Source organism: Phasianus colchicus, chromosome 19 (assembly GCF_987193195.1).
Source record: "Phasianus colchicus chromosome 19, bPhaCol1.hap1.1, whole genome shotgun sequence".
NCBI lineage: Eukaryota > Metazoa > Chordata > Aves > Galliformes > Phasianidae > Phasianus > Phasianus colchicus.
This window is the reverse complement of record NC_143454.1, coordinates 4,873,961-4,901,955: the sequence shown is the minus strand read 5'-3', so window position 1 is coordinate 4,901,955 and position 27,995 is coordinate 4,873,961. Positions and strand designations below refer to the sequence as shown.

General features: G+C 45.2%; 1 protein-coding gene across 1 annotated transcript; it reads left to right on the top strand.

Annotated features, from left to right (window-relative positions):
- The first annotated feature begins 9,172 nt into the window (after window positions 1–9,172).
- Window positions 9,173–27,791, top strand: TNFSF8 (TNF superfamily member 8). The gene is made up of 4 exons (XM_031601579.2): window positions 9,173–9,717; window positions 14,350–14,395; window positions 21,713–21,784; window positions 22,148–27,791. Exons 1-4 carry the CDS (start codon window positions 9,556–9,558, stop codon window positions 22,543–22,545), a joined length of 678 nt encoding a protein of 225 aa, XP_031457439.2. The 5' UTR covers window positions 9,173–9,555; the 3' UTR covers window positions 22,546–27,791.
- Window positions 27,792–27,995: the final 204 nt, after the last annotated feature.

Here is a 27,995-nt window from a genome sequence, read left to right as displayed (position 1 = left end):
GGAGTTGGAAGGAACCTCTGAAGGCCATCTAGTCCAACTCCTTTGCATGGGGAGGGATGTGTCCATGGACACACATCAAGGCCACAGCACAGCCCAGACGTGGAACCAACTTTCCTTTCAATCTGAGTTTTACTTATAGGCCAACCCCCTCCAGAAAATGGCTAAACCAAACCAAAACAAATCAACTTGTCAAGACACATCCTGAAACTACCTAATTACACTTGCAGTGGCCGCAGAGGTACAGGATATTTTTATGTTTTTGTGGGTGTCTGTAACTTTCAATTGTTTGCTGTGCTTTTTTTTTTTTTTTTTTTTCACTCGAAGGACTGTTTGAAGTTGCAGTTTCCCATCCTTCATGTTCTGAGAAAAATCCTCTGTTACAGATCTTTCCTGCTAAATAGTTGCACTGGCATGTGAGAAAACGATTCAGCATCTAGAAAAAGCCCTTATGTGCAGAAATCTGAGCAATTTGTTCTACTTTTTAAATCAGACCGAGGGATGAAGATAATTGGGGTCCATGTGAATTTAAGTTGAGAAAATGAAGATTTTTACCAGTAGAAGTGAGAGTTAATAGACGAGCTGAACAAGCCCCAGGGCTTTCCTCTTCTCTATCTTCCTGTCTGTCTGACTCTGTTTGTTCCATAGAAATGAGAAACAAATCCATGAGGCTGAGGTTAATTAAACATTGGCGTGACTCCTTGAAGGAAATGGCAAGTCCATCATAACTGGAAGACTTTGATATGAAGGCTAGCTGTCTTTTATAATGAAATCTTCAAGCCTAGTCAAGTTTCTTGGTTCAGCTGTGCTCAAAAAGATAATTCCTATGGAATTCAACAAGAGAATTAGTACTGATATATCCTGGATGACAGAATTGGTTCAGTAGGTGAGAGACAGCCTTCAGATTCAACAAAAAAATAAAAACCAACCAAAAAAAATGTTTGCTTATATATAACATAAAATGCATTATATTTAATGAAAAAAATTCTACAGCAAGATATGTCTCCCATTTGTGCACCCTCCCATTCACCATTTTCATTTATCTGCTATTTGACTTGCATAAGCTTAAGGCTGATGCAGTCATTAACGTTCATAGTAATTTGAGCTACAAGTGCTTGATTAATTTCCTGGTGTCACTTAAAAGTGATTTCAGCTCTGTTCTCTACTGGAAGAAGTCACTGTTAATCAATGAGAGAGAATGCCAAGGGATTCGTAGTATTTTCCTGTTGTCTTGAAACTCTGAAATATTCTTTACTGTAGAAAGAATAAAAGATGCAGACATGTCTATGCAATGCCACAGCGCCCGTAGATATCCTACCATAAGAATCCTTTGTTTTTCTCTGCCAGGCATGTGTGCAAAGCTATACTAACAAGACTAACACAAAGACCAAAGTCAAGTCCAAAGTTCAGGAGACAAAGACAACCAGACAATTTATTTGCTCTTTAGGCAAACTGGTGTTGACATGATGCAGAGAACTGTCTCTTTGCAACCAGACGTTGGCTGTTAGAAAACACATGCATTTTTAATCATTTTATTCTCAGAAGACAAAAGGGTGTAGATAACAATTCAAAGTGCTTTGGGATGTTAAGATTCATAATTTTTTTTTTCTGACTCCATGAAAATTTCATAATGAAACTCCAAAAAAAAAAAAAAAAAAAAAAAAAAAGATGAAATATACGGTTTAGTCTGGAAACCATGAGCAATTCTGTGGTTTTGCTTGGGTTTGTACTGAAACTTGTCAAAACTAGGTAGTTTCTTCTTATTGCATCTTACCTAAAGATTTTGAATTCATTCATACCTGAAACTGAGAGTGAAATTCAGGGGGCATGAACCCATGTAGGGAAAAAGGGTTTGCATGAAACCGCAGGTCAGGTTTGCACCACTTTGAGTTGCATCGTGTTTGCTGCTGACTCATTGAACCATGGCTGGTGCTTGGTGGACTCCGTGACTCTTTGGCTACTTGGGAATTGTCAAGCTGCTGTGAAAAAAACACCTCCCTGTGTGCTACTGTTCAAGGCAGCACCTTCACACACATGACTGACACACTGGAACAGGTTGCCCAAGGAGGCTGTGGATGCCCCATCCCTGGAGGCATTCAAGGCCAGGCTGGATGTGGCTCTGGGCAGCCTGGGCTGCTGGTTGGTGACCTGCACACAGCAGGGGGTTGGAACTGGATGATGTGGTCCTTTTCAACCCAGGCCATTCTGTGATTCCACCTGCTGTGTTTTTATCAGCTGGATGCCCTTGTGTTGGTTGACAGACCTCTGCTATGCTATGGGGAGAAAATATGGAGAATTGGTATTGGCAGAAAAAAACCAAAAACATGTTTGGTACAGCACTTCGTGTGGATGGGTTTTCCTCATTGTCCTTGGGACTTCTCAACGTCCAGCTCTTCTGAGAGGGTGAAACACTTGCTTTCTCTGCCAAGTGTTGTGGACCAGAGGCAGTACTGTGTGACATTTGCATAAAGACATCAAAGAAAAATAAAGTAACCAAATTTCTTGAAAAAAAAATAATATCAAGAACAGACAGACAAGATTAAACTTTTCAGCCTAAGCCTGCATAAATTGAGACTGACATTGCTAAGGTTCCTGGGTGATATTAATTCAAAGGACGCTCAAGTAGAAATGATCTGAATATCAATGGAAATGCACAGAGCTTTTGTATGCAGTGACTGGAATCAGAACAGAAATACCAAATTTTATTCCAAAGAGGGCAGAAAGAACAGGATCCATGCTGGTGATGTCCTTCTTGTGAATAAGAAATACGGCTTTGATAAAAGCTTTGGGCATTTTTAGGGTAACTGTTCTTGTGAGAATACTGTCAGTATTTTGCCTGATATTTGCCTTTTTAGGTGCAGAAAAGGACAATAGTTAAGGCTATAGCCTATCTGATTTTGCTTTTTCATCCTCCTGTGATTCACAAATCAGCTTTATTTCTTTTTTACCATCAATTTTTTTTGTGCAGCTTTGAACACATCACTTAAGCTACAGCTGAGGTGCCCCGGGCTGCAGCTTTACTGTGTGTGCTCAAATTCCTGAGCCACGTCACATCAATGCCATAAATGCTCTTCAGTGAGGGCTTGGGAGAGTCTGCTTGAAGCTGCCCTAAGCGTGAGCTATAAGGACAATCCCACCTCAGACTGGGAGGTGACCTGCGAGAGCTCCATCACAAACACTGGAGTGGAGCAGTGGCTTCTGCAATCCCATTATAGGGATGAGAAAAATAAACAGCTTCCCCAGCTCTTCTTTGAGAGGAAGAGTGATGGTGTTTCATTATTTTGAGGAGGATGAACTCATGAAATCTTTCAGCTTGCCAAAATTATAAATGTATTTTCACGCTGCGTTTGTGCTCTTGCTGTGATGTATGGACCATTCTTCAAGCTAAATGGGACTTTGACTTTTCCCATGTTCACACATTATTTCCCAATAGGGCTTAATATACGAATGCCACACTGAACAGGTTATGTGTATTTCCCTTTTTGTAAGGCAAAGGGAGATTTATTAGCTGACAAAGACAAGCCTTTCAGCTGTTCTTGATTTCTAATTTGCATACATTCCACTGCCAGCTAACTTCAGGTGTGATGCAGTTCTGCCCTTCTAGCAGAGTTCAGCCAGAGAGGATTCGGTCCCCAGAAAGGTTTTACTATTTTCCGCCTGACCTCCAAATCACTTCTCTCTCTCCTCAATCAGAGGCTTTCAATACACTCCCCATGTGCAAGGAACGCAAATAACAGCTTTTGACATAACTGAGACCAACAATTCTTTGCTTCAGGACTCCACTTCTTACCATCGGCAATTACTAAAATTTCATGTTCTGAAATATAGCTCTGTAGCACAGTTTTGGGTGGCTCCATTTTTGGATATGCTGCTTGAATCACACAAGTGGCCTGTTTTCTAGGATGTGATGGGCACCCTGAAGATTTTCCAGGATGTGATGGGACATGAAGATTCTTCCCATGTAATTTCACTGAGTTTCAGGTATGCAAAATCTCCAAACGGGTCTCAAAGACCAAATTCTAAATAAAATTGCATTTTTTTTAATTTAGCAGTGTTTCTAGTTGTCCTATTTCTTATAGCTTTGTGACTCATTTATTACTTTCTTCATCTCACTCTCAAATCATTAATCAGAAATCAGAGAGAATTAGTACCCAGGAAAGAGCATTTCTGTTGACTCATAACAGCAAATGCTGCTGAAAGATAGCAAAGATTTTCCAGAAAAGTTGGGCAGCTCCTTCTTTGGGTTGGGAGCTTCATGGGAAGAACTGGTACTGCCTGGCATTCCTGGGACTCCAGTTGAGCAAATGCACTCTGACAAATCTGTGGAAGCTATTGCACTTTTACAACTGTTCCATTTGTACTGCTTTATTATTGCATTTTATTATCAATCTTAATGCCTCTGCTTTCTACCTACACTTCCAGGCAAATAGATGTTACGTATCACCCCCAGTATCAGAAGATGTCTTTCCCTCTGTAGCCAATTTTCAGCTAATTTAATTTACCTCTTTTTCTATTGCCTTACAAGGCTGAGTGATATAATTCTTTTCAACAAGGAAAACAGTTGCACAGCATGAATAAACACTGCTTAGCTTCCCAAGGAGGTAATAGTGTGCAATAGCAGCTCTAACCTATCTTTTTCTCTCTTATTTTCCTCCTGTCTGGTGCCTATTTTTATTCAGTAATTTTATTGGAGAGGCAAAATGAGAAAAGAACACTGCTATTCTTGGAAACCTTCCAACGTGTTGCAAAAGCAGAAGAAAGCCTGGATGAGAGACACACAGAGCCTTCCTCGGAAGATTGCTTTACAGCAACTGCCAACAATATCATCACAGCAGTGTTGGGAGTGTGATGCTGGAGTGTCATTTACTTCGTGCTGGGACCTACCTTGGATCAGGAGGAAATGAATAGGCACAGCTTCTAATAAATATTATATAAAAGAAATCTGTGTCACAGCCAATTGCTGATTTTCCATGGGAATCCCATAACAACCATCTCACCCAACAGGAAACGTTCCCTATCACGCATCAGTAAAGGTAAGGCAAGGTGGACGAGACCCTTTGATCCATGGTTGCAAGCTTGTGTGCCACTCCCATGGGATCCAATGCCACAGAGTTTTTGGCTCCTGCTCAGCAGGAGGACCCTGCCCCATCTCCTGCAGCTTGGGCTGAGGCACTGGGGACAAACACAACAGCAAAGCACAACACAGGAGAGTGATTCATCGGAGGAAATTCAAAAACCTATGATTCATACCCTGAGTGCCAATGATGTTTTGCACTAACCTCAGTTTACTGAGGTTGCATTTCCATTGCAAGTGATTTACAAAGCATCCGCATGTGCACTTGGGTGCAGTTCAGCCTCTTTGAAGGCAGGAGCCCGACTGCCCCATGTTTGCTGCTTGAGACCCTTAATTGGGGCACAGCTAGGAAGCATTCACAGTAATTAAACGATTCCATTGTGGTGAACATTCTCTGAGCTCTCTTAGGTCTTCCAAAGCTCAGGACGGGGCGCTGGTAGCAAACTGTATGGATGTAAACATGAATGATGGTTTGATAAGAAACAGACACTGCTCCCACTGAGGATAAAAACAAAAACTCCCAAAGGCATCTGTTCTCTTCACACCTCTGGATTTCAGTGTCGCTGGGCCACACGTCTCTGAAGAACTGGCCTTTAATGTCTGCCAGAAGGGTTTTCAGTTCTCACAGACTTCAAACAAAGGTGAATTTCCGTTGACCACATGGATGTGCTTTCAGTTCTCAGCAGTTTGGTTCCTTTCAGCGAAGAGGAGATAACTAAATATTAATAAGGGGATGGGATATTTTGTACTTTTCTGCTAAAGACACTTACTTGAAAACTCTACCAAGAAATCATTAGAACTGCTGGTTTTGTGGTTCATCTGTTTTCTCCCTCCCTGTCCTTTTAAGCAAAGCTCTTTGCTGCAGAGGATGCAGTAGGTGCATCATAATAAGAACCAATGCTGTTTGGCCTCTCAACCAGGGCTTGTGAGGATGGATGCAGTGCTGGTGAGAAGGCATGAAAGCAGTGACCTCAGCTTTGGAAAAGAAGCATGATCAGGCAGGTAGTGTGGTAACTCTGTAGAGAGATGTTGGATGTAAGGGGTAATGGAGCACTGTACTGAAGTTATGTTTGAAAGTACATCACCACCAGCTTGACAGGGAGGTGAGGTGGTTATTTACTGCCTAAGACAGAACTGCAGGAGTAGCAGCTCTCATTCATCCTGCATTCTTGTCCTGCTTGAAAATCACCATCTGCCTTAACAGCACGCTTGCCTCAGCTGAGCACCATTTCCCTTCTGCATTTCAAGGTATTTCACCCTCCTCAGTGAAAAATGGAACTAATCTATTCATCCTGCTGGACACTGGGACAGTTACCTGGGACAGTCTTAGTTTTTTCCTGCCTTAGTAACCTCTATTGTACAATGTCGATGCTCTGTGTCTCCTAATTTTTTTTTTTTGTGATCTTCTCAACAGATCTCAAGAAACTGTCGCTTTCAAATGCCGTGCTAATGGGCCTACTGAATTTATTTTAGAAACTAACAAGCCAGATTTAATCTGGATTGCACCTCTTAGCACAGGGGCTAATTTTTTCCATGTTCCTTCCCCCCCGTCTTTCATTGATCTATTTTTCTTTTGTGGTTATCAGCATTGCAACATCTGCTTTTCTACTTATATGTAGATTTAGCATGAGTGTTCTGGCCTTGTAAAAGGAGCTGACCATGCACATCTCTGCAGCCACAACAACCTGTAAGCTCACAGTGCTCTCCTCATGACACCGAAGGTGATGTGACATTCTTAAAATTACAACACCATTATCCTCTTGTAAGTCATTTTCCTTGCTGAGTTAAATACCTGCTCGGCTATGAGCAAAGAGATGCTTAAGGTCTTTTCAAGCATAGTAGATGCTGCCAGTCACTGCAGTTAAGCAGAACTGGATTAAATAGAAAAGTACTACCTCTGGTTTGGGACTCTTATATGCCAAAGTCAGAGAAACCTGGATAATTATACTCAATAAATAACTTTCCCTGTTTTTTCTGTTCTGACATCTTTCACGAGGCATCTCTGGTTGTGCCTTACTGAAGGCAAGTTGCTCGGTTAGTTGGGCCATTGGTAAGATCCTGTTTGGCCATGAACTTATGTCACTGATCTGTGGACTGAGAACAGCTAAGACACAAAACACCCCTCATCATCTGGTTCTGTTACAAGTTATCTGGCTTCAATAAAAAGGAATCAAAAGAGGCACGCATTTAACTGCAAAAACTATCAAGACAACCAAGCGTCTCTGGAGTTGGGCTAGTCTGAGAGCAAGGATTCACCTCACATAAAAAGTGCAGGGGTAGGAATTACTGGAGATTCCACAGTGATAAGGAGTGGAAATACTTCCAGTGAAAGAAATCTCACTTGGGTTCTGTGAGAAACCCCATGGCTAAGTGCTAGTGCCAGTCTAGAACTGAGGAGAGAATCGTGGGCAAGAGGGAAGCCAGGGTTGATTCATCAGCTGCAAATAAGTCAGGGCATGGAGGTGAATACAGACACTCTCTGTGGGCACATCCTGACACTGTGCTCGTCTACTTTCTTGTGACTTCTTTCTTTCTCTGCTTTTGCCTAAAAATTGCATCCTGTACCAAAGACACCTTCCTGATGCACTTCTGTGAAAACCTGCAGACCTTCAGAGGCAGGAGAAATACCAAAGAATGGAGACTTGCCTGTGTGACTCCCACCTAAAGAGGGGATGGAAATAAGATCTGGGAAACTGCAGGCCTGCCAGCCTGACCTTGATAGGGAAGATTATAGAGCAGATCACTTTGAGTGCAGTCACACAGCATGCGCAGGACAAGCAGAGGTTCAGACCCAGCCAGCATGGGGCTCCTGAAAGGCAGGTCCTGCCTGACCAACCCAATCTCCTTTTATGATGGAGTGATCTGCTGTGTGAATGAGGGAAAGGCTGTGGACATAGTCTGTCCAGACTTTAGTAAAGCCTTTGAGTCTGGCTTTAGAGAAGCTGCAGCCCATGGCTTGGACAGGTACACTCTTTGCTGGGTAAAAAAACTGGCTGGATGGCCAGACCCAGAGTGTTCTGCTGAATGGAGTTGCATCCAGCTGGCGTCTGGTTATGAGTGATGTTCCACGGGGTACTGTTGGTACTGGGACCTGTCCTGTTCAGTATCTTTCCTGATGACCTGAACGAGCGATTGAGTGCACCCTCAGTAAATTTGCAGATAACACCAAATTGGGAGGAAGTGTGGATCTGCCTGAGCGTAAGAAGGCCCTACAAAGGGATCTGGACAGGCTGATTGATGGGTTAAGGCCAATGGGATGGAATTCAACAAGACCAAGTGCTGGGTCCTGCACTTTGGTCACTACAACCCCACACATCGCTACAGGACTGGGGCAGAGTGGCTGAAAAGTTGCATGGTGGAAAAGGATCTGAGACTGCTGATCAACAGCCAGCTGAACATGAGCCAGCAGTCTGCCCAGGTGGTCAAGAAGGCCAACGGCATCCTGGCCTGTGTCAGTAATAGTGCAACCAGCAGGACAGGGAGGGGATCATCCCTCTGTACTGGTGATACCACACTTCAAATGCTGCGTTCAGTTTTGGGCCCCTCACTGTGAGAAAGACATTGAGGTCCTGGATGGAGAGTGTCCAGAAATGGACAACAGAGCTGTGAAGGGTCTGGAGCACAAGTGTGATGGAGAGTGGCTATGGTAACTGGGATGGGTCAGTCCAAGATGCTCTCTACAACTGCCTGAAAGGAGGTGGTAGCAAGGTGAGGTCAGCCTCATCTACCAGGTAACAGCAATAGGACAATAGGGAATGGCGTTAGTTCCATCATGGGAGGTTCAGGTTGGATATTAGGGAAAAATTCTCAGAAAGAATGGTGAGGCCCTGGCACAGGGAGGTGGTGGAGTCACCATTCCTGGAGGTATTCAAGAAACACAGAGGTGTGGCACTGAATGACATGTTTTAGTGGGGATGTGTTGATGATAGGATTTGATCTCAGATGCCTTTCCAACCTTTATGATTCTACGATCTCTGAATGCAGAGCCCTGGAGATCACAGTACTGGGATGGTACGGAGGAGAACAAGAGGTTGCTCTGTGCAACAGGAAGGCAGTGCTCCAGGCAACGTACTGCACCGAACTATAGCTGCACTGAGTATAAAATGAAACAAAATTTGCATAGCTCTCTTTTTCACGGAAAGCCAGTGGCAGGGAGGGGGCACTGATCTTAGTAACTATTCACCTTCTGACATCAGAAACCTCCGATGCAACACACAAGACTGCCGTCGCGAAATCCCTGATCACGAACATGAAGCTCCTTCCCCTCCTCACAGCTGCGACCTGCTTCACGCCCCCAGCTCCCTCATTCTTTGTACCACAAGTGATGAAGTTTTTTTTCCAGATCACATGAGCCAGGATGAAGGGGAAAATCCTGCCAGGAACAGAGATGGGCTGCGACCTGAACCTGATCAAGGGGAGATACAGACCAGTACCCTGAGAGCTATATAAGAAGGTGCTTGGCACAAGAGCAAACACTTTTTCAGATGAAAGACTCCTATGAATCAGCCATGCATGTGAATGAAGACACCGTTTCAAGGAGGCTTGGAGCCACTAACAAAACTTTTTTGTATTTCATCATCGCTACCCTTGTTGTGTTACTCGTCTTTGCGTTATCCACCATCATGGTCTTAGTTATCCGGAGGACGGTAAGCAATTCTCACTTCACTCATGATCTTTTTCTTTTCTTATTCATTTATTTTTTAAATATAAACTTCTACTCTAATCCCAAAAATTATCCCATGGCTGGAAGGTCAGTTTCTGGCCCCTGTTATGAATGCACACAGGAATTAGGGGGAGAGAAAGACAGAAAAAAGAGGGAGATGAAAGAATTTTCAAAAAAAGAAATCCTTCCTCCATGGGTTAATTTCTAGCATGTGGTGTCTTTGCTGGGAATGGAATTGGAAAGCTCATAATGCAAGAGTCAATCCACCTTCTGTCTAGCTGGTTCATAGGAAAAGTGGAGTGTAGGTACATCAGTGCTTCAGTGTGTGATACCTGGTTTGTGTGCTGCCTTTGTTTATGGGTCTTCCTTGGAGACAGGAAAGAACTTTAAACGCCACATTAGAAATTTTATAGCTTTTACACATAAAATCTGAGTGCTGAAGAATCTCCACAAAGATTCAAAGAATGAAAGCACCAGCATGGGGCTGCTGAAGGGACTGGCCATGGAAAACAAAATACGATCTCTCAGTACAATATTTTCTCTTACTAAATTGATCGTGTGCAATTTCTGTGTCCGTGTATGCACATTACCAAGAAATTAAGCCATTAAAGCTTGACTGATGCTTCTTTAAGTTGTACCAGTGAGGAGTCATTTACCTGAAATCAGTGCTCATCCAAAAGGGAAGCAGTTTGTGCACAGTTAGAATGAGACATGGGGGGTTTCAGGTGATAAATATTGGGATATTAAGGGAGATCTTTAAAATAGCAGCTTGTATAATTACAGAATTGCCAGAGCTTTCCTATATAATTAGGCTTTCATTTGTGCTTATTATGAAAGTAAGCATTAAATTACCTCTCCATCAGGATAAATGCAGTTAGACCAGTTGCCAGAGGAACAATATTACTGAAAGAGTTGAGATTTTCATTTAAAAGAGTAATGACATTACTGCAGCTGCTTTGGAAACACAGCTTGGCTTAACGAGAAGGCAGGAAGCTGAGGGGTGAGAGAAATGTGAGAAACAGAGCTGCAGTTTTACAGCATGAGGGGAACTGGGCAGCAAAAACTATAGCTCAGTTCTTGTTCTTGGGGAACCAAGAGACCCTCAGTCCAAAAGCAGCTGTCATAGGATCATTAAGGCTGGGAAAGACCTTTAAGATCATCTGGTTATTCTCCATCCATCTCCATCTTGAGTTGATAGACCAGTGTGAGATTCTGATCCTGTGTGAGAGGCTTCTCAAGAATCACCAGGGCTTGCTCCAAAACCATTTGGCTCCTGGTGACAAGGCTGGGCAGAATGCAGCCATGGCTGGGCTGAGCATCCCATAGCATTGACTCCAGCAGCTCCAGGGCTGGGGGCTGTGTGGTTATGGGAGTCCAGTGGGCAGTGAGTCCAGTTGCTGTAGGGAATACGCCATCACCAGTTGGCTTCATTCCTTTGTATCTTCTCAAGAGAGGATCAACATTTTACATGATCAACCCTTTAGGGTGATTTGGTTTTCTCTCCAGATGTCAGCTGGGTTCTATGAGTGCACCACAGGCACAGTGCTGGCCTGGTGACCCATGTCTTGGCTGCCACTGCATTAAGTGGAGGCATCTGGTGGCATGCAGAACACACAGCCCCCCAGCCCCATTGCAGGGACATGGAAGCTGTCTGCTCATCTTTCTTCACCTCTTTGATGAATTTATGCTTGCCTAATTCAGGGTGAAGGAGGGTGTATTGAGAAGGGGAAAATCAAACAAGGCTCTTCCCTCACCCAAAATCCAGGTGTTCTGAGTAACAGAAATATACGTGAAAGACCAGAACAACAACAACAAAAGCCAACCATTATTCCAAAGCTGTTTATCTGAATCTAGCATCAGTAACAACACCCATTATTCACTGCCCTGCAATTTCCAGCACCCCAATAAATTTTCTCTTTGATATTTTGTTTTCAAGAAAGGCATTGGTGCACAGTGTCAGACCTGGGAAGTGACATTTTTTGGAACAACATTCAGAGCTGAAGTCAGTTCAGTTCTCAGCTTTCATCTGCAGAAGCAGCTGGCTTTGGGCCATTCACTGATCTACATCTCTCAGAATTGACTTTTGTTTTTCTCTCAAATAAGAACAGTTGCTGCAGAGAAGACCTTAGCTTGCATTTTCCTTCTTAACGCTGTTAGAAGGGCCCCAAAGCCTACACACTTCTGCCTGCTGCAGCCCACTGCTCTTGTGTATATATGCATATATATACACATGCACACATCTGTGTAGATCTCTCTCTATATATATGCAGAGAGAATAGGGACATAATATGATCTCTGTCACAGAGTGAAAATCAATGAAAGAGTAAGGATGAAAGTAATTGTTAGGCACACAATCTTAATGAGATCTTACACTGTACTGCAAGCTATGCTGCATTGGACACCCAGCCTATGGGGTGCAGCTCTGTGAACGGATTTTGGGTAAAATCTGGGACAGCCCATCACCGCTCTGCATTTTCTTGCGGTCCTATTTTCAACCTCCCAACCACACGGGCTGAACCACCGGAGCCTGCTGGCCCCCTCTGGTGGACAGCCCTAACAAAAAGGAGAAAACTCCGGCACTTGCTCGTCACGGCAGTTTTGCCACTTGTTGTGGGCTGGGTTGGGCTCTGATCCCTGTGGGTGCCTTTGAGCTGGGGGTATTTTGTGATTCTATAACAGCACCAGGGTGTCTCAGCTTGGGAAAACTACTTGTAAATATTTAAGGGAAGGAAGAAAGAAATGACTTTCCTTTGCACTTGGTTATTATTTTTTCTTTCTGTTGCCAAGTGAAGACCAAAATCCTTCATCATCAACACCCAGGCAGGGTGATTTTATTGTACTGAATTGTTCCTGAGCTGGGGTTATAAAATGTAACTTCCTTGAGCTCCAACTGCATATCTTTACATTCCACATTACACCATTACAGCAATATGCTGTTAGCAAACAGCAGTGCTAAGTGGTATTTCAGAGAAAACTCTAAAGCTTTATTTGAATGCCTCGTCAATTGCCACTAAAATGAACTGCATTGGTATCTGCTTCCCAGGTGAGGATACGATACGTCAGTTCATTTTCATTTTTCTCCTGTTGCCCTGGCTACAAAGCAAGCTGTGAGCCACCAGCCCCATCCTGCATGTCTCTGAGGAAGGGCTGTTAGGCCAATGCCTCCTGATGACAGCGTCTCCATCACCATACCGAGCACTTGGCAGGCAGCAGTGGATTTGCTGCCTGATATCATTCAGCATATTCTAGCTGGGGATACAGCATCTCTCTATCCCACGTATAAAGGCCTTTAATTCCTTGCAGAGTACAGAAATGCTCGTAGATTGTATTGGAAAGTAACATTTCCCCACTTCTTGAGTGTGTGTGACAGAGACAGCCCTATACCAGTCCAGGACGTGAGCAGAGAGGATCCAGCAGGTTCTCCTGTGCAATACTGTCAGTCAGAACTGCTCTCAGCCCAACATCTGATGAGACATGCGTAGAGGAACCAGGAGATTTTTGGAGGGAGGATGCTGTACAGAGGACCAAGAGGTCTGTAAATGCCAAATTTGCCAGACTACAGACCTAGGTTCCCGTTCAGCTCCTAACCCAGCAGCCTTCCTGCATTCCTTGGGAAGATCACCTGGAAAAAGTCTCTGGCTCAGCAACAGATAACTGTTCCCTGGTCTTATGTAAGTGTGAGAAGAGAAAACAAACAAACATGAGATGCCCCAATCACGAAGCAGCTACACAATCTGTATCTGTGGTACACAGTGTTTTGCTGTTAGACCAAATGATAACACTGCTTTGCCTGGAGCAGACATGGCTCTGCACTTCAACCATGGTTAGGTCGAAGTCTAATTAAATGTATTCTTCAACATCTAAGGCCATAAGATTAAGTATCAGAAATGGTCACAACATGGCTTATCTCGCTGTTCAAATATCTTCTTTCTTCTCAGACCAGACGTTATACTTACACTCAGAAATAAAGTACTCATGTTTTAAGCCCCTTGAGATCTCCAGCCCACCATGGATGAAGCTGTCTCCCATGTATGCAGTCTGCCTCATTTCTGCCAGACTTTAGAAACAGAAGCAGGACCACAGATGAATCCCACTGGCTCTGATGGTTGTCCAGTCCCACTCTGACCATCTCCAAGGTTTGAAAGCCACATTGGAGCTTTCAGCACTTCTGCTTGCAAAAGAACACAAACAAAAGCCACACATCAGAGTATTACTACATCAGAAAAACAGGTTTCTATAGACTGTGACAAAGAATGAGTGAGGAAGGAGTTTTTCAAGAACCGTGGAGATGTGGCACTGAGGGACACGGTCAGTGGGCATGGTGGGATGGGTTGATGGTTGGACTTGATCCTAGAGGTTTTTTCCAACCTTAATGATTCTGTGATTCTAATTTGGCCAAGCACAGAGAGCTTGCTGGAGGGCTGGGCTCCTCAGCAGTCCCTGCCTCGTGATGCTCCATTGGATCCATGTGCTCTGTAACACCTGCTGCTAGCTCTGCGTTGCCTTCCAGAGATGCAATGGCAACTTGCAGATCCAACAGTAAAGCAGTGATCTGCTTGAACACAGAAGTGCTCTGCTCCCAGAATAACCACCCACTCTCCCACATCTCTTTCAGGCAGCTGATCCTGCCACAGAGGGCAGCACAGAACGGATCCGCAAAGGTAAGAAACCTAACCTGACAGTCTGTGCAATTCATTCCATCTGTAATGTAGATATTGCCCAGGATCATGAGCAAGGCAATTGTGCCCATTACACATAAAGGCATTTCTTGGTGGAAAGCCAAGGCACTGGAAAAAGAAAGGAAAAAAGAAAACAAGATTTTGAATTACTCAGTAGCTCAGGAAGGCAGGGCATGGCTGAGGAAGGCACAACCATTTCTGAATCTGCCGTCAGGTGTCTTTGCTGGCTCTTACACATGTGGGTGTGATGTCCCCATCTGTACAAGGACATACTTCAAAACAACAAGACCTTCTCTTGAACTCCTCTGGTGTCTCCCGCAGAGACAGTTACGTATTTCTTACCCATTTGTGGGGAAAAGGAAAGAGGGCAGGGGTAGATCTAATAGAGAAAAGTGCAGAAATGCAGCAAGAGGCAAGGAGCAGGAATTTAAACAGGCAGAGCATGGACATGGGGAGCCCAAAATAGGAGAAAGCTTTCTAACTAGACAACAGAGACAGCCTGCCCAGATTCTGCTTTTTCCCCAATGTAAATCAGAGCAGCTCTATTTGTTTCATTGCCATTTCCTTCTTGGTTCCACGGCCCTTGGCACTCAGCATTCTGAGTTCTTGCTAAGATGATTCCTAGTTGGTGCTGGAGGATAGGAGACAGCATCACCTCCCACTCTACAGATGGGAAAGCTGAAGCACAGGAAACTGAAATTCAAGGCCTAGAAAGCCCTTGTCACATAACCATCTTTTTCTCCACCTCCATTTTTGCACACAGGTGACATAATGCTGAATTTAGGCAACGCACACTCAAACTGGGAGAAGTTTTAAATCCAGGGCTCTTCTGCATTGGGCTTTCCTCATACCACACAAAACTGTCCCTGCACATCACACTGCCCTTTCAGAGAACTTCTCAGCAGCCTCACCATCATCTGTTGTGTATTAAAAGACCAGTTGAACCGGAAGGGTTTTCTTTTCCCATTAGGGTGCCCACAAAGTGCTGCTCTCAAGGCAGTATCCCACCACCAGCTGGAAAGAAGCAGTGAAAGCTATGGAGTGGTGGTCAGGGACTGGCAGAGGAGGGACAGGGGCCATCTCCTAGGTTGGTGTTAATGTGAAGCAAAGCTCAAGTGACACTGGCATTCCCAGAGTAGAAAGGAGAAGTCTCACTAGTCCAGAAAAGCATCTCAGTATGTAAATACATATATATATATTTGCAAATCTCACGGTCTACACCAACTGCTCCTTCTCCCCATCAAGGCAGCAGGTGCCTGTTCTCTCCAGGAATTTACAAGGTGTTGTTTCATTAGGCAGAAACCATTTGGCCTTTGGGTTAATATCAATGGCAGGCTCCCTGTCGCTCTGAATTCTGCTGCCGAATCTGAGATTAGCATAAAGACAAAGGAGGGGATGACAAAAAAGTGCCACAGGGCAGGAAGGGCTGCTGGAAGCTGTCTGCAATGGGTGCAGGTGCTCTATCAGCCCATCAGGTTCTGTTGCACAGCTCTGGCAGGGTAACGGAGCGTTAAAGTGTGAGCAAATTACAATGGTCTTTTATTTTTCTCTTAAAATGCATAAAGCAGAGCTAATTGATTAATAGATCCCAGCGGGTGATTTACAGCAGGGAGCTCTGCCAGGCAGCGTTTGCTGACTCCTAAGCAGGAACTGTGAGGCCCCATCCAGCAGCTGCAGAGCAAAGAACTGGGACTCCACACTGCAGGACAGGGACTGTGCTGGGGATTTGTTTGCTGCTACCTCTGCGCCTTGAGCAGCCCCAGTGTTGACAGTGTAATTTGGTTCACAACAGGACTTGAAGCCCTGTGTCGAAAAGTGGCCAAGGTTGGGTGCTGAGCCTTGTTCCAAGCCGTCTGATGGGCAAGGTGAGGGTGTCTGTTTGTGCACAGCATCTCAGAGATGCTCATGGGGATGCAGGATCATCCAGCGTGCTGATGGTGGACGATGCTCCCATGCTGGCAGACTGAAGGGGGACTGAAGGCAGACAAGGGGAATGGTTTTAAAGTGAGACAGGGGAGGTTTAGGTTAGATATTAGGAGGAAGTTTTTCACCCAGAGGGTGGTGAGGCACTGGAACAGGTTGCCCAAGGAGGCTGTGGATGCCCCATCCCTGCAGGCATTCAAGGCCAGGCTGGATGTGGCTCTGGGCAGCCTGGGCTGCTGGTTGGTTACCCTGCACACAGCAGGGGGTTGGAACTGGATGAGCATTGTGGTCCTTTGCAACCCAGGCCTATGATTCTATGACTGCATTGCCACGCAAAGGGACAATGCTCCAGACAACCAGGCATAGCCTCTTCCCACATTAATTCTGTAATCCTAAAACAGGAAAAACACTCTGACTGCATTCAGATTTCCAATGAGAACACACTCTATTCTTAGCTATACACCGGTGGGCACTCAGGCTGACTTACAGAAGGTCTGTGTTCCTGACTCAGCTGTCAGCCCTCGATGGATGGGTTTGCAGCAATCTGCAAGCAGTAGCTGAGATGCAACATCAGCTAATTAGGTGTTGGTGTGAAGAAATGATAGCAACTTCCTGCAAACCTGTGTCATTGTTGGTGGAGTACCTGAGCAACAGGGGAAAGGAATTAAAGCTGTCACAAAGTAAATGTTTGTGACTTATTCTTTCTGTGGAAATATTTCTCTTTGGAAACTCATCTACATTTCATAAATACGGAATCACATATTAATATGTGCCAGAAGGAAATTATTGATAGATTAATTTTATGGAGGAAAATACAAAGAAAAATGTGAAATCATAGAGTCATTAAGGTTGGAAAAGACCTCTCAGATCACCAAGTCCAACCCCAGCCCATCCTCCACCATGCCCACTGACCATGGCCCCCAGTGCCACATCCCCATGGTTCTGGACTGACTTTCAAGCTCTGAAAATATTCTCTTCCATCCTGGAATTGTCTAATGCAAACCACTGAAATCACGGGGTGTTTCTGATCCCAGGGCAGTGGGCTCTCCAGAAATGGGCACCTCACATTTAGAGCATGCAGGTTTTAGCTTTATCAGCTTCAGGATGTGTGTGTCGTGAAGTCTGTACGGGTCTGTCTGGTGTAAGAAAGATCAGGGCTCTTAAGCTGTGTTTCTCATTTTAACAAAGTTTGGCAAGTCTTTGGCTTGTAAATGCCAGACAGAGTGTACAAGCATCCTCCTGAGCAAACATCAGGGGAAACTACACCTAGACTGGTGCTGCTTAGTCAAAATGAGGGCTTGTTTAATTAGTAATGAGCTGATCAGTGTTGCTAAAAAGTACTGAGCCCCGACCCAAGCACAGCACCTTGCACTTGGCCATGTTGAACATCATTAGGGCCACGTGGGCCCACTTTTCAAGCTGTCTAGGTCCTTCTGGATGGCATCCCTTCCTTCTATTACACCAACTGCACCACTCAGCTTGGTGTCATCAGCAAACTCACTGAGGGTGTGCTTGATCCCACTGTCTATGTCACTGATAAAGACATTGAAGAGCAATGGTTCCAAGATGGAACCCTGGGGGACACCTGGGCACAGAGCCATTGCCCACAGCCCTCTGGCTATGACCATCCAACCAATTCTTTATCCACTGAACAGATCAGACTTCAAATCTATACCTCTCCAATTTAGAGATAAGAATGTGATGTGGGACCATATCAAAGGTCTTGAAGAAATCCAGGTAGATGACATCAGTTCATCTTCCTTTGTCTAATGATGCCATCACTCTATCATAGAAGGCCAACAGATTGGTCAGGTACTAGATGAATATATATATATATATACATATATGAAGAGCTCATGAAATTAGGAAAGAGATGTTTCTGACGTTTCTGTTTTTGGAGATGAGGAGGAACCTCAAAAACACCATCTGTGAGGCTTTTGCTGCTGGGTTAGCAGGCTCTGATTTGCTCTTTCATGCCATTTCCAGCTCTTGATTTCACTGCCCTGAATCTATATCCATCTCACAAGTGGGGAAATTGAGTCAGCAAGCAGTGAGGAGGATACCCAGTTGGATCCTCTTCTTCTTGGACCTGTCTGGCAGCAGGTCCAGCCCTGTCCTGGAGCATTCAGGTTCCTCCTGGCCAGCAGACACAGCCTGCTGCTTCAACACAAGCATTTTGCACTGTGGGTGGAAACTGTGGAGCTGTCAGTGGGGCAGCAGCACTATCAAACCCCATGGCATGGTGGAGAAGAGCTGTGTTATGGGCACACTAGCCTGCCCCTTTTCCAGTGGGCATCCACACCCACTGTGGATGCTCAGCCTATGGTAAAAGGCGTCAGGAAGGCAAAAGTGAATTATCTCCTAATAGTTTCTTTAGGATAAAATAGCCTAGATAGCTTCCTTTAAGGCTGCTTCTTTATCAGCAGGTTTCTTTCATGCAGTCTGATGGTGGACGTGCAACCAGTGGGGCTTTTTGGTGCTTAGACCCCGCTGAGGCTTTGCTTTTCCCCCTTCTGACCTCATTTATAAGCAGATATAATCCTATTGACTTCAGTGGGATCACTTCTGATTTACACCCCTACCAGTGCAGAGCCAATTAGGCGATGTGATTGAACACATCCATTGATCAGTCCTGCAGCTCTGGCAATTTCAGTCTCTGCTGGCTTGTGCTGAAATGATTCGGATAAAAGGAGTAACTTGAGAAATAAAACTAGAAAATGGTTATAAGCAGCCTCAGCAGAGCGAGGACAGGAAATGTCTCTATACCTTTTTTTTTTCCATAACTTGCCTTCTCAGAAACACAGCTGATGTCACCAAATAAAGGCTTTGAACACACACATATCAAACTTGCTGACATCAATGAACGTAAGTGCAGCTTTGAAAGTGTGAAGTGCAGCCACATCAGTGACGGTTGTTCTGAAGAGATGCAGTGCAAACCTTGCAGCAGCTCAGGGCTGGAGGGGTTCCATGCAGCACCAGCTGTGTGTGTGGGCACAGTGCTGTCTTCACCTGGCAGAAGCTGCAAGGCTGCAGCATGGTCTGCTTGAGCAGCAGGGGGTTCTCTGATTTACAGAGTAAAGCCCCCACATGGCACCACTTTTCTGTGTAAATATTGTCTTTGTATGAAGGATATCAGTAATGCAAGTGGGCTCAGGGCCCTGGCTGTGCATTTCCAGTGGCTCTTGTTACCGTTGCTGCTCTTGTTGCCTGAAATAAGGAGCAGAAGAGCTTTTTTTCTATCCTGCTCCACATCTCTGTACACTAACACACTATATTGATATGACTGTCATCAGGAAAGTCGGCTTTGGTTTTTCTCTGGGGATTTCCAGCACAGCTAAGGGAGTTTGAGACACGACTTACTCACTGTTGGAGGGCAGGGAGCACCTGCTCCCCTAAAACTGCTGCAGCTAATGGAAGCAGAGGAAAGTTACTATTCTTTCAAGACATGCACAGACTGCTTTTCCAACAGAATGAGTGCAAAGGGTGCACTGTTTCAAAATACCAACCAGTGGGACTTTGTGGGACCTGCTTCTCCCTGATTTCTCTATCCTCCTGACCAAACGCCTCTTAAAATCAGGCCAAGCTGACATTGTAAGGGTCTGAAGTTCTTTCTTGTACCTTTAGTTTCAGGAATGAACATTAAGAGTCTCTGCTCACTTTGGATTTAGTCGAGTCCCGCTATGCCATATGTGAGGAACAAGAAATATGTCACCCCGTGCCATGCCACAGCATCACGATTAGTAGAGTTCAGTTCTGTGTGTTAATTGCTCCTTCAGGAGCCCCTGGAGGTTGGGGGACTCATTACCAGCTGTGTGTCAGGAAAACGATTTGTGTACCCTGAAATAGGAGCTTATAATTTGGCAGGATGCTGCTGAAATTCCTTCATGCTTCATTCCTTCCCAGTTCCCCATCTGAACTGCCACGACATCCCTTCCCCGGCTACAGGAGAGCCAGGAGATGTAAAGAGGGAGAGATCAATGCAATGAGAAATAACCAACCACCTGCGTGGCTGCACTGAGGGAGATGCTCTCTGTTGTCCTGAATGTACAACTTGTCCCTGTGTCCTTATGCACATAGGCTGTGCAGGACTGCACACAAACAGATAATAAAGGGGGAATAATTAGTGCCTTTCAGTGAATTTCGTATGATAAAAGGAGGAAAGGCTTAGGAAAAGCAGATGGGCACATGAGGCACTGCACAGGTTGCACGGAGAGGCGGTGATGCCCCATCCCTGCAGACAGCCAAGATTAGGTTGTTCAGGGCTCTGAGCACTGCTGGAGCTGTGGGTGTCCCTGTGCACTGCAGACATTCGGACCAGATGGCCTTTAAGGCCCCTTGCAACTCAGACGATTCTGATTCTGTGCGGCTGGAAGAGAGGTGAAACGGGGAAGGAAGTGGAGGAGTGCAGGGTCAGGGATGCAAAGCCGGGATGCGGGGAGGGGATGAGGAATGGAGATGCGGAGCCGGGATGCAGAGCCGGGCGCGGCCGTGGGAGGGAGCCGTCACCGCGCGGCCGCCGCTCTCGGGCTCTGTGCGATGGGGCAGCCCCGGTACCGCCCCGGTACCGCCCTGGTACCGCCCTGCCCCGGTCCGCCCTGCCCCGGTACCGCCCCGCAGCTCCTCCTGCCGTGAGCCGAGCAGCGGGGCCGAGCTGGCTGGGGGCAGCGCTCAGATTCAAAGGTTGCACCGGAATCCTGCTGGAACCCACATTATAACGGAGGGGGTGGAGCACCCTATGGGCCGTTTTAAGTTGCAAGTTTTACTGAACCGAGAGCATTACGGTGCTATGGAATCAGCGTGCAGGTCAGGTATTACGCACCAAGCAGAAGGAAACGGCTCTCAGGGCTGTGTGGGTTGCTGCTTGTTGCTTTGGATCTTCCACTGTGCAGTTGTGAGGAATCATAGAATGGCTTAGATTGGAGGGGACCTTAAAGATCATCCGGGTCCAAACCCAAGAGGATGGGTGAAAAGTGATATTCCCACGCCAGTCAGTGCCCGGTAGAATAGAACAGTCTCACATCACCAGCCTAGGTGGAAATAAACACAGCTCTGGTGATAGCACAGAGGAGCATCCTCTGCATCGAAGCTGAGTTTGGCTGCTCAGCTCATCCATCATCCCAGGGAGCTGAGATAAGTGGGCACAGCACAAGCAAGCTGTCAGGGAGCACAAGGAAGAGCTCCTAAAGGATTCCATTGCATGTATTCCTATACCCTCCCCTCCCCTCTGCTCCCCTCCCCTCCCATCCCATCCCATCCCATCCCACCCCATCACTTGGTGTTTACCCAACCCGGTGGTACTGAGTGTGGTGCCAGACTTTGACTTTTTGACAGCACAAAGAAATCAGGCGTGCTCACTTACTGTGTTGTTTCCTTCAGGGAACAATTCCGAAGACTATTTAAGAATCCTACAGAATGTCCCGGCCAAGGGAGCTGCTGCGTACATGAGAGGTCAGTGGGAGCTCTATCCAATCACATGAACATTTTCTTTGACTTCAAAAGAGACAGTAAATAATTAGATACCTTCCCCACACAAACGTGTCTCCATTATTCCCCCTAAATACCGCAGAAGGCCATTTCCCACTGCACCTCCCTGTCTCGGGTTTCCCAAGGGGCTGCACAATCCCTGGGACCTTTCAGCACCCCAATCCACCCATGAGTGCTCAGCCACCCACTGGGGCCCTCTCCAAGAGTTTCCATTGGGAAAACCGCAGAGCACGTGTCTCCATTTACCACACTGCACATCCATAAAACTGAATTTAGGCCACCAGGATTCATCGGCTCGCTTTACAATGTCCTTGCTTTTCTTTCTAGTGTCAAATTCAGTCAACAGCTCGAAGCTGAGCTTGACTGGGCAGAGTATATGTGACAACATCCAGTGCAAGAGCGAGGAGCTGGTGATCCGTGAAAAGGGCCTCTACCTGATCTACTGCCACCTCAACCTCCACTTTGCCAACTGTTCCCACAGCCCCACAGACCTCAAGATAGAGCTCCTCATCAACGACGAAGTCAACAGGCAGACCTTATCCACGTGGTGTGCATCAGACTCGTGCCAAGAAAAGAATTTTAAGACCTTGTTCCAGCTCCATTTGACGTACTTGAACGTGGAGGACCGGATATCAGTAACACTCAGCCATCCTAAATTCCTGAATGAAATTCACCTTCCCAACGATAACGTGCTCGGGGTCTTGAGGTACAGCGATGAGATCTGAGGAGCTTTCTGGCTCCCCACTGCTGCACAGACTTTCTCTGTCTTCCTCTGATGACAGCAGCCTGCTTTTACTAGGCTACACCTTGTTTTATGTTTCCTATCTTACCTCATCGTTAGGGTAAATGAGGAACTTTGTGCCCCAGAACGAAATCTTAAAACACTGCAATACCCACAGCTGGCAGACGTCAGGTTGCTCTGGTTTGGTCATGGTAGGGTTGCTGTTGGACAGCAGATCCAGCAGCACAGATGTGGCAGCGGGTTCTCCAAGCAATGCAGTGCAAACACAGCCCGAAATGCAACCAGATTATGGGAAGAGCACACATTATCAAGACTTCTTGGCTAACGCACTGCTGACAGATTGCCTGTGCTCAGGAGATGGGGAAATCCTTTTGATCTGAATTTTGTGGAACAGTATTTTGACACGGTCGTTCCAAAAAAACCTAACAACCAACGCTTGTAATTAAGGCTTTCTTTTCAACTGGAGCATGCAACCACAACTCTGGAGTGAGTTTATGGATAGATCATGCTAAGGAAAGAGGAAATTGCTGACTCCCAGGCTGGTAGCTAAAACTCTGGGACAGAGTGTAGGAGACTGGGGACTCACCAAACGTTTCTGTGCTGCATTCTGCTACAAACTTTATGCAGTTTAGTTCCAAGTGTTTTCCTTTTCACTATTTATCCATCTTCTCTATTTAAAATTAAGCTCTTCGGGGCAGAGCCTTTGTATATGCACCATGTTCAGCCTCTGTTCTCACCTGGAACTTCTAGGCCTTTCCGTAATTAATATTAAAAGATGATCTTCTTTGCCACGTGACAAAGGAGTTTGTTACGATGCTTTTCCCCCAAATTGTGCCCTGCCTGTTTGGCAGTTCCCTGGGTGACACGACAGCACAGTGCTGTGTAAACACATCCCAACATCTGAACTGTTGGAAAATCCAAGATTTAGATCTGAGGTCCCAACTTTCCCAAGGATGATTTCATAGCTGGCCATCAGCTACAAGCTGTGGCATTCGGACAGTCCAGATTTCATTTCATATTCTTTGAGTTATGAGGTAATGAATGATGCAAGCAACCTCAGGCCCTCGTACTCCGTGAATTTCAGTAACACAGGCTTTTATTTTAAATCTGATTTTCACCATGAGAGAATGTAGGAAAAAGTTGCCAAGGATTCAGGCTTTCCTTTTCTCCCTTCATCTCCGGGGTTCTACCGTGGCCAGTTGTTGTTGGCATTCAGCTTTTTCCCTTTGGTCTGTTTATCCTTCTTTTCACATGACTAAGACTGGGTGAACTGTTTACACCTAAACTTTCATCATGGATTTAGCTTAGAAATCAGTTTCTGGCTTCCAAAACCCCGGAAGTCTTTCATTGTTCGGGCTTATCTGATGATCAGTTTGTGTGAGCATACTCAAAATGCTTCTCATGGAAGTAATTTTTTACTTGTGATATTTCCTGCTACATTCTTGAGGGTTCAATCCATTAACCAGGTGATTTCAAAACGCGACAAACCTTTCAAAGGGTCAGAAATAGTCAGGCTGACTCACTGCTATGGATATCTACTTTCTGTTTTGATAAACACTGACGAAAACAAAAATTCCTTCTGCTATTAATGACCAAAGGAAAAAAAAAAAAAAAAAGAAAACGAAATTCGTGTTTTCTTTTTTCCTTTCCACATTAAAGAAACTTAAAAGAATCCCCATGATATGTTCATGTCATTGTCACCTCCATTGCCGTCACCTCACCCCTCTGGACCCCATCAATCTTTCCCATCTTGGAACAGGGCTTTTAACTTCTATCTGCCACAGCCTTGATGAGTACCACCAATGTCCAGAGAAGTGTCAGCAAGACTGGCAGTGAGGAGCTATAGCTCCTGAATATTGAGAAGGCAACTAATGAGTGAAAATATGTGTTTACTCCCTGCACTCCCACCTTTTCCTAAGTGCTTTGAATTGAAAGAGAAAGCCCATTCTTTAAAAAGCTAAAGGAGCTCTCTTCGTAGGATCATTTTATTCTATTATTTTGCCAGATGGAGAAAATCCTGACAAAGCAGCACTAAGCCTCTCAGCTCGTGGCTTTTTAATACTGAGGGATAAAACTATTTGGCCTCTACTCCATTGCCTCTGAGAACTAAGAATAAATTAGAGCCATAAAGAGGGCTCATTAATAGAGTGATTTTGCCATTGGTTGTAAAACTGTTAGATAGCTCTCACTGAAGCGAGGCCCTGAGCCAAGCAGCAGCCTCCTTGCTTTCTGGCATTCTCCAAGTCACTTCACTCTTTCCTCATGTTTCCTTCTCTGATTTCCCAGTTCTTTGGGCCAGTTTATTTTTGACAACAACTCTCTGCTAAAAAAGTAAATCCAGGCTGATTCTTTGCACAATGCCACGACTCTTCAGCAGAATCCATGGCAACGCTTTGGGAAAGAACCCGGTCCCATGGTCTCAGCTTCCCACTGGCTCTGCTCACCCCAACCTGCCCTTCCCTGAGCCCTGGAAGCTCCAAGGAGTGGACAGTGACGGATAAAACCTGAAAATTCCTTCCCCAGTTTTCAGTTGTGGCAAATGTGCAGCTGTGTGTGTGTGCTTCATTGCTAAGTGGACCAGGGAGGATGCAGCAGCATCTCACCCTTCTCAGAAGGGATCACACTCTTAAACTGTGTTAAACTGTATTACTGGCTTAATTCTGGCTGTTGTTAAGTACCGTAAGAAATTTTAGTAGGAAACTTAAACAGAAGTCAAGCCAGTGCAATTCACTTCCATCCAAGCTCACCCAGGGGCAGCAAATCAAAGTCAAATCATGTTTGATACCAGAGAGTGTAGAGTTGGAACTGAACTTCCCTGAAGCTGCCAGGCTTTGAGTCCAGGATGGACTGCACTTCAGAAGGCTCAGCATCACCCCCTGTGGAATTGTCCTGAACTCAAACTTATCAGAGCTCATATCTGAAAATGAGGTCATCTGACCTCATTCGTTTGAGGTTATCTGACACGCATGCGTTTGTCAGGCTGCATGAATGCTTACAGAGGACACGGAGATTTGCATTTGCTTGGCTGATGGTTTCATTTCATTTTATGTTCTTCCACATTTCTCAGACGGAGGAAATTGCAGTCACTGAGGGAAGAATCCATCGCTGTGCTATAAGCCAACCCAGGGACTGTGTTCTACCCCAGAGTGAGCACTCCTCTTCTAAAGATCCCACCTGGATCCAAACCACTGACCTTCAGCCATGCGCCCACCTGGTTCCGTGCTCCTCTCACACACACAGATTCCTTTGGAGAGCAAACAGCATTCTTGAGGAGCCTCAGCCATTGCTCTTAAACTTATCTGCTCTTTTTCAGAATGTTAGTCTTTGTAGTTCAATATTAGAAGCAATTTATTTTCAAGCGCTCTATCTATTAAGGGGAGAAAGGAGCTAATTGGCATAAACAACCAATTAAAAAGCAAAGTTAATGAGGAGCCTTGCTAACTTTTGGGGAGTCCTGGCTGATGCATCTCCTAAAAGTGGAAGTGATGCAGTGCACGTTGGGTGTGAGGAGCAAGGGAAAGCCTCAAAGCAAAGGCAGCTTCTGTACGAGGAACAGCTGTAGAGAGCAAATTCTGACAAGCAACCCTTGTGACAGCATGGGTCACACGCCGTGACCTCAAAATCCCTTTTCATGGTGACTGTGGGACTACTAGAACAAAACATGATAAACTGTGAGGAAGCAGAGTCTTGGAAAAGTGTTTTGGCTGAGTCTGTTCTGAAGCAGTGCCCCCACCCAGATGAGCTCATGTTTAAAAATCCCCAGTGACCGTTTTCAAAACGGATTCGGGGAGCTTGGAGGTTTGGGGTGGGTGAGAATAGAGACGAACCAGAATGGCACAGCATACTTTCAAATGGTTCAAGAAGTTCAAATGGCTTCAAGGAGAGTGAAAGCCCAGAGCTCCTGACACACAATTCCTGCAATGGGGGCAGAGAGCCTTCATCCCTTCTGCTCTCAGCATTGCCTCTAGGCTGCAAGGGCTGCTCACAGGCAGCTGCTACCCTCCTCTGTTGCAAGATGAGGATGATGTACGCCATGAGTAAATTCATCATGTTTTCCTGAGATGCCATATCCTGCAGGAATTAGCACACCATTTCCCTTCAACTACATCCACTGCATCTAAATTTAGGATTACCATTTCCCTATACAGCTGGCTTGAAGCAAGAACTTTCGGGAGGTGAGTCACAGCACCCAAATTAGCTGCCTATATTAAACACTGTCAGCTGGTGACTGAGTCTTCACTGAGTCCACTAAGCCCTGGCACTCATCAGCTCCAGTCGAGACAACAGAATTCAAGGATTGTTTAATCTGTGGCCTGATCACTTATGGGCACTTTCTACAGCTTCCTATGGAGTGCAGTGAGGCTGTGAGACTCCTGGAAAGCCCATGGCTCTCCAGCAGAGGACAGCTGTACAAACACCAATGTCAACTGGGAAAGCTGTTGGATGTATGCATGCAAGGAAGACTTTCCCACTTGGGTCGTTTCATTCCCAGCACTGCATATTGCTTGGACTCATGCAGAACTGATAGGGGGAGAGCAACATCTTGTAATTAAGCACCAATTCAGTACTAAGACTTCACAAGGAAATTTTTATTAAATAGTTCCCTGTTTTTGTTGTTGTTGTTGTTGTTGTTTGTTCGTTTTATTCTGCTTCTTCTTATTTGCTTCTATTTGTCATTCTTATAAAAAAAACGAACGGAGAAAAAGAAATATAAAGGAGAAGAAAAGAAAAGAAACCACAGAAATGTGAAGAATCTGTATAAAACCCAGTTTGAGGAGCCAGTGAGCTCTACTGATGCTCCGACTCCAAGGAAGTGAGTGAGCTTTGACATAAGCAACTGTCTGAAAAGAAGTATTTCTAAAGCTTATGCTTAAGAGGAAGAATAAGTTTCATGCTTAAAAATGAGAACATGTGATTTGTTTATACTTTATATGAATGTAATTCCAGGGGCTTCAGCTGAGTTCCTCAAGCTTGACAGTGGTAGAAGAGCAGAACTTCTGCCTTTGGCAAGCAGATTGTGTGCAGAATATCAGAACCTTTATATGTAAAGGGTATTTTTTCATATATAAGCCTGTGTTGTGAGACAGTGCATCGGGGGCTTTAGCAATAGACACATGTCAGAGTAATTGTACTGTGTCAAATAAAAAATATTTTGTTAATTATTCCGGTTTAAATATTGAGGTGGGGGTGGGGAGGCAGTGTTTTCCTGAATAAACACATTCTGATTCATAACAGAGTGAAACGTGTCTTTAATCAAACATCAACCAAACGTTGCCCAGTGCTCTGGGTGTTAAAGGGGTGATGGAGGCAGATGTGGCTGCTGCAAACGTTGGAATTCTGAGCTGGAAAGTGCTCAGCACTCAGCAGGGAACACTTCCCTTCTAGCAGGTGTTGAGATGCAGCCAAGAGGCCCTAAAACCACACAGCCACATA

Excerpts from the sequence above, each read along its gene's own strand:
- TNFSF8 (XM_031601579.2), top strand. The coding sequence starts at position 9,556 with ATGAAAGACTCCTATGAATCAGCCATGCATGTGAATGAAGACACCGTT. Across the intron at positions 9,718-14,349 it reads TCTTAGTTATCCGGAGGACG|GCAGCTGATCCTGCCACAGA; the intron begins GTAAGCAATTCT and ends CATCTCTTTCAG. Across the intron at positions 14,396-21,712 it reads CACAGAACGGATCCGCAAAG|GGAACAATTCCGAAGACTAT; the intron begins GTAAGAAACCTA and ends TGTTTCCTTCAG.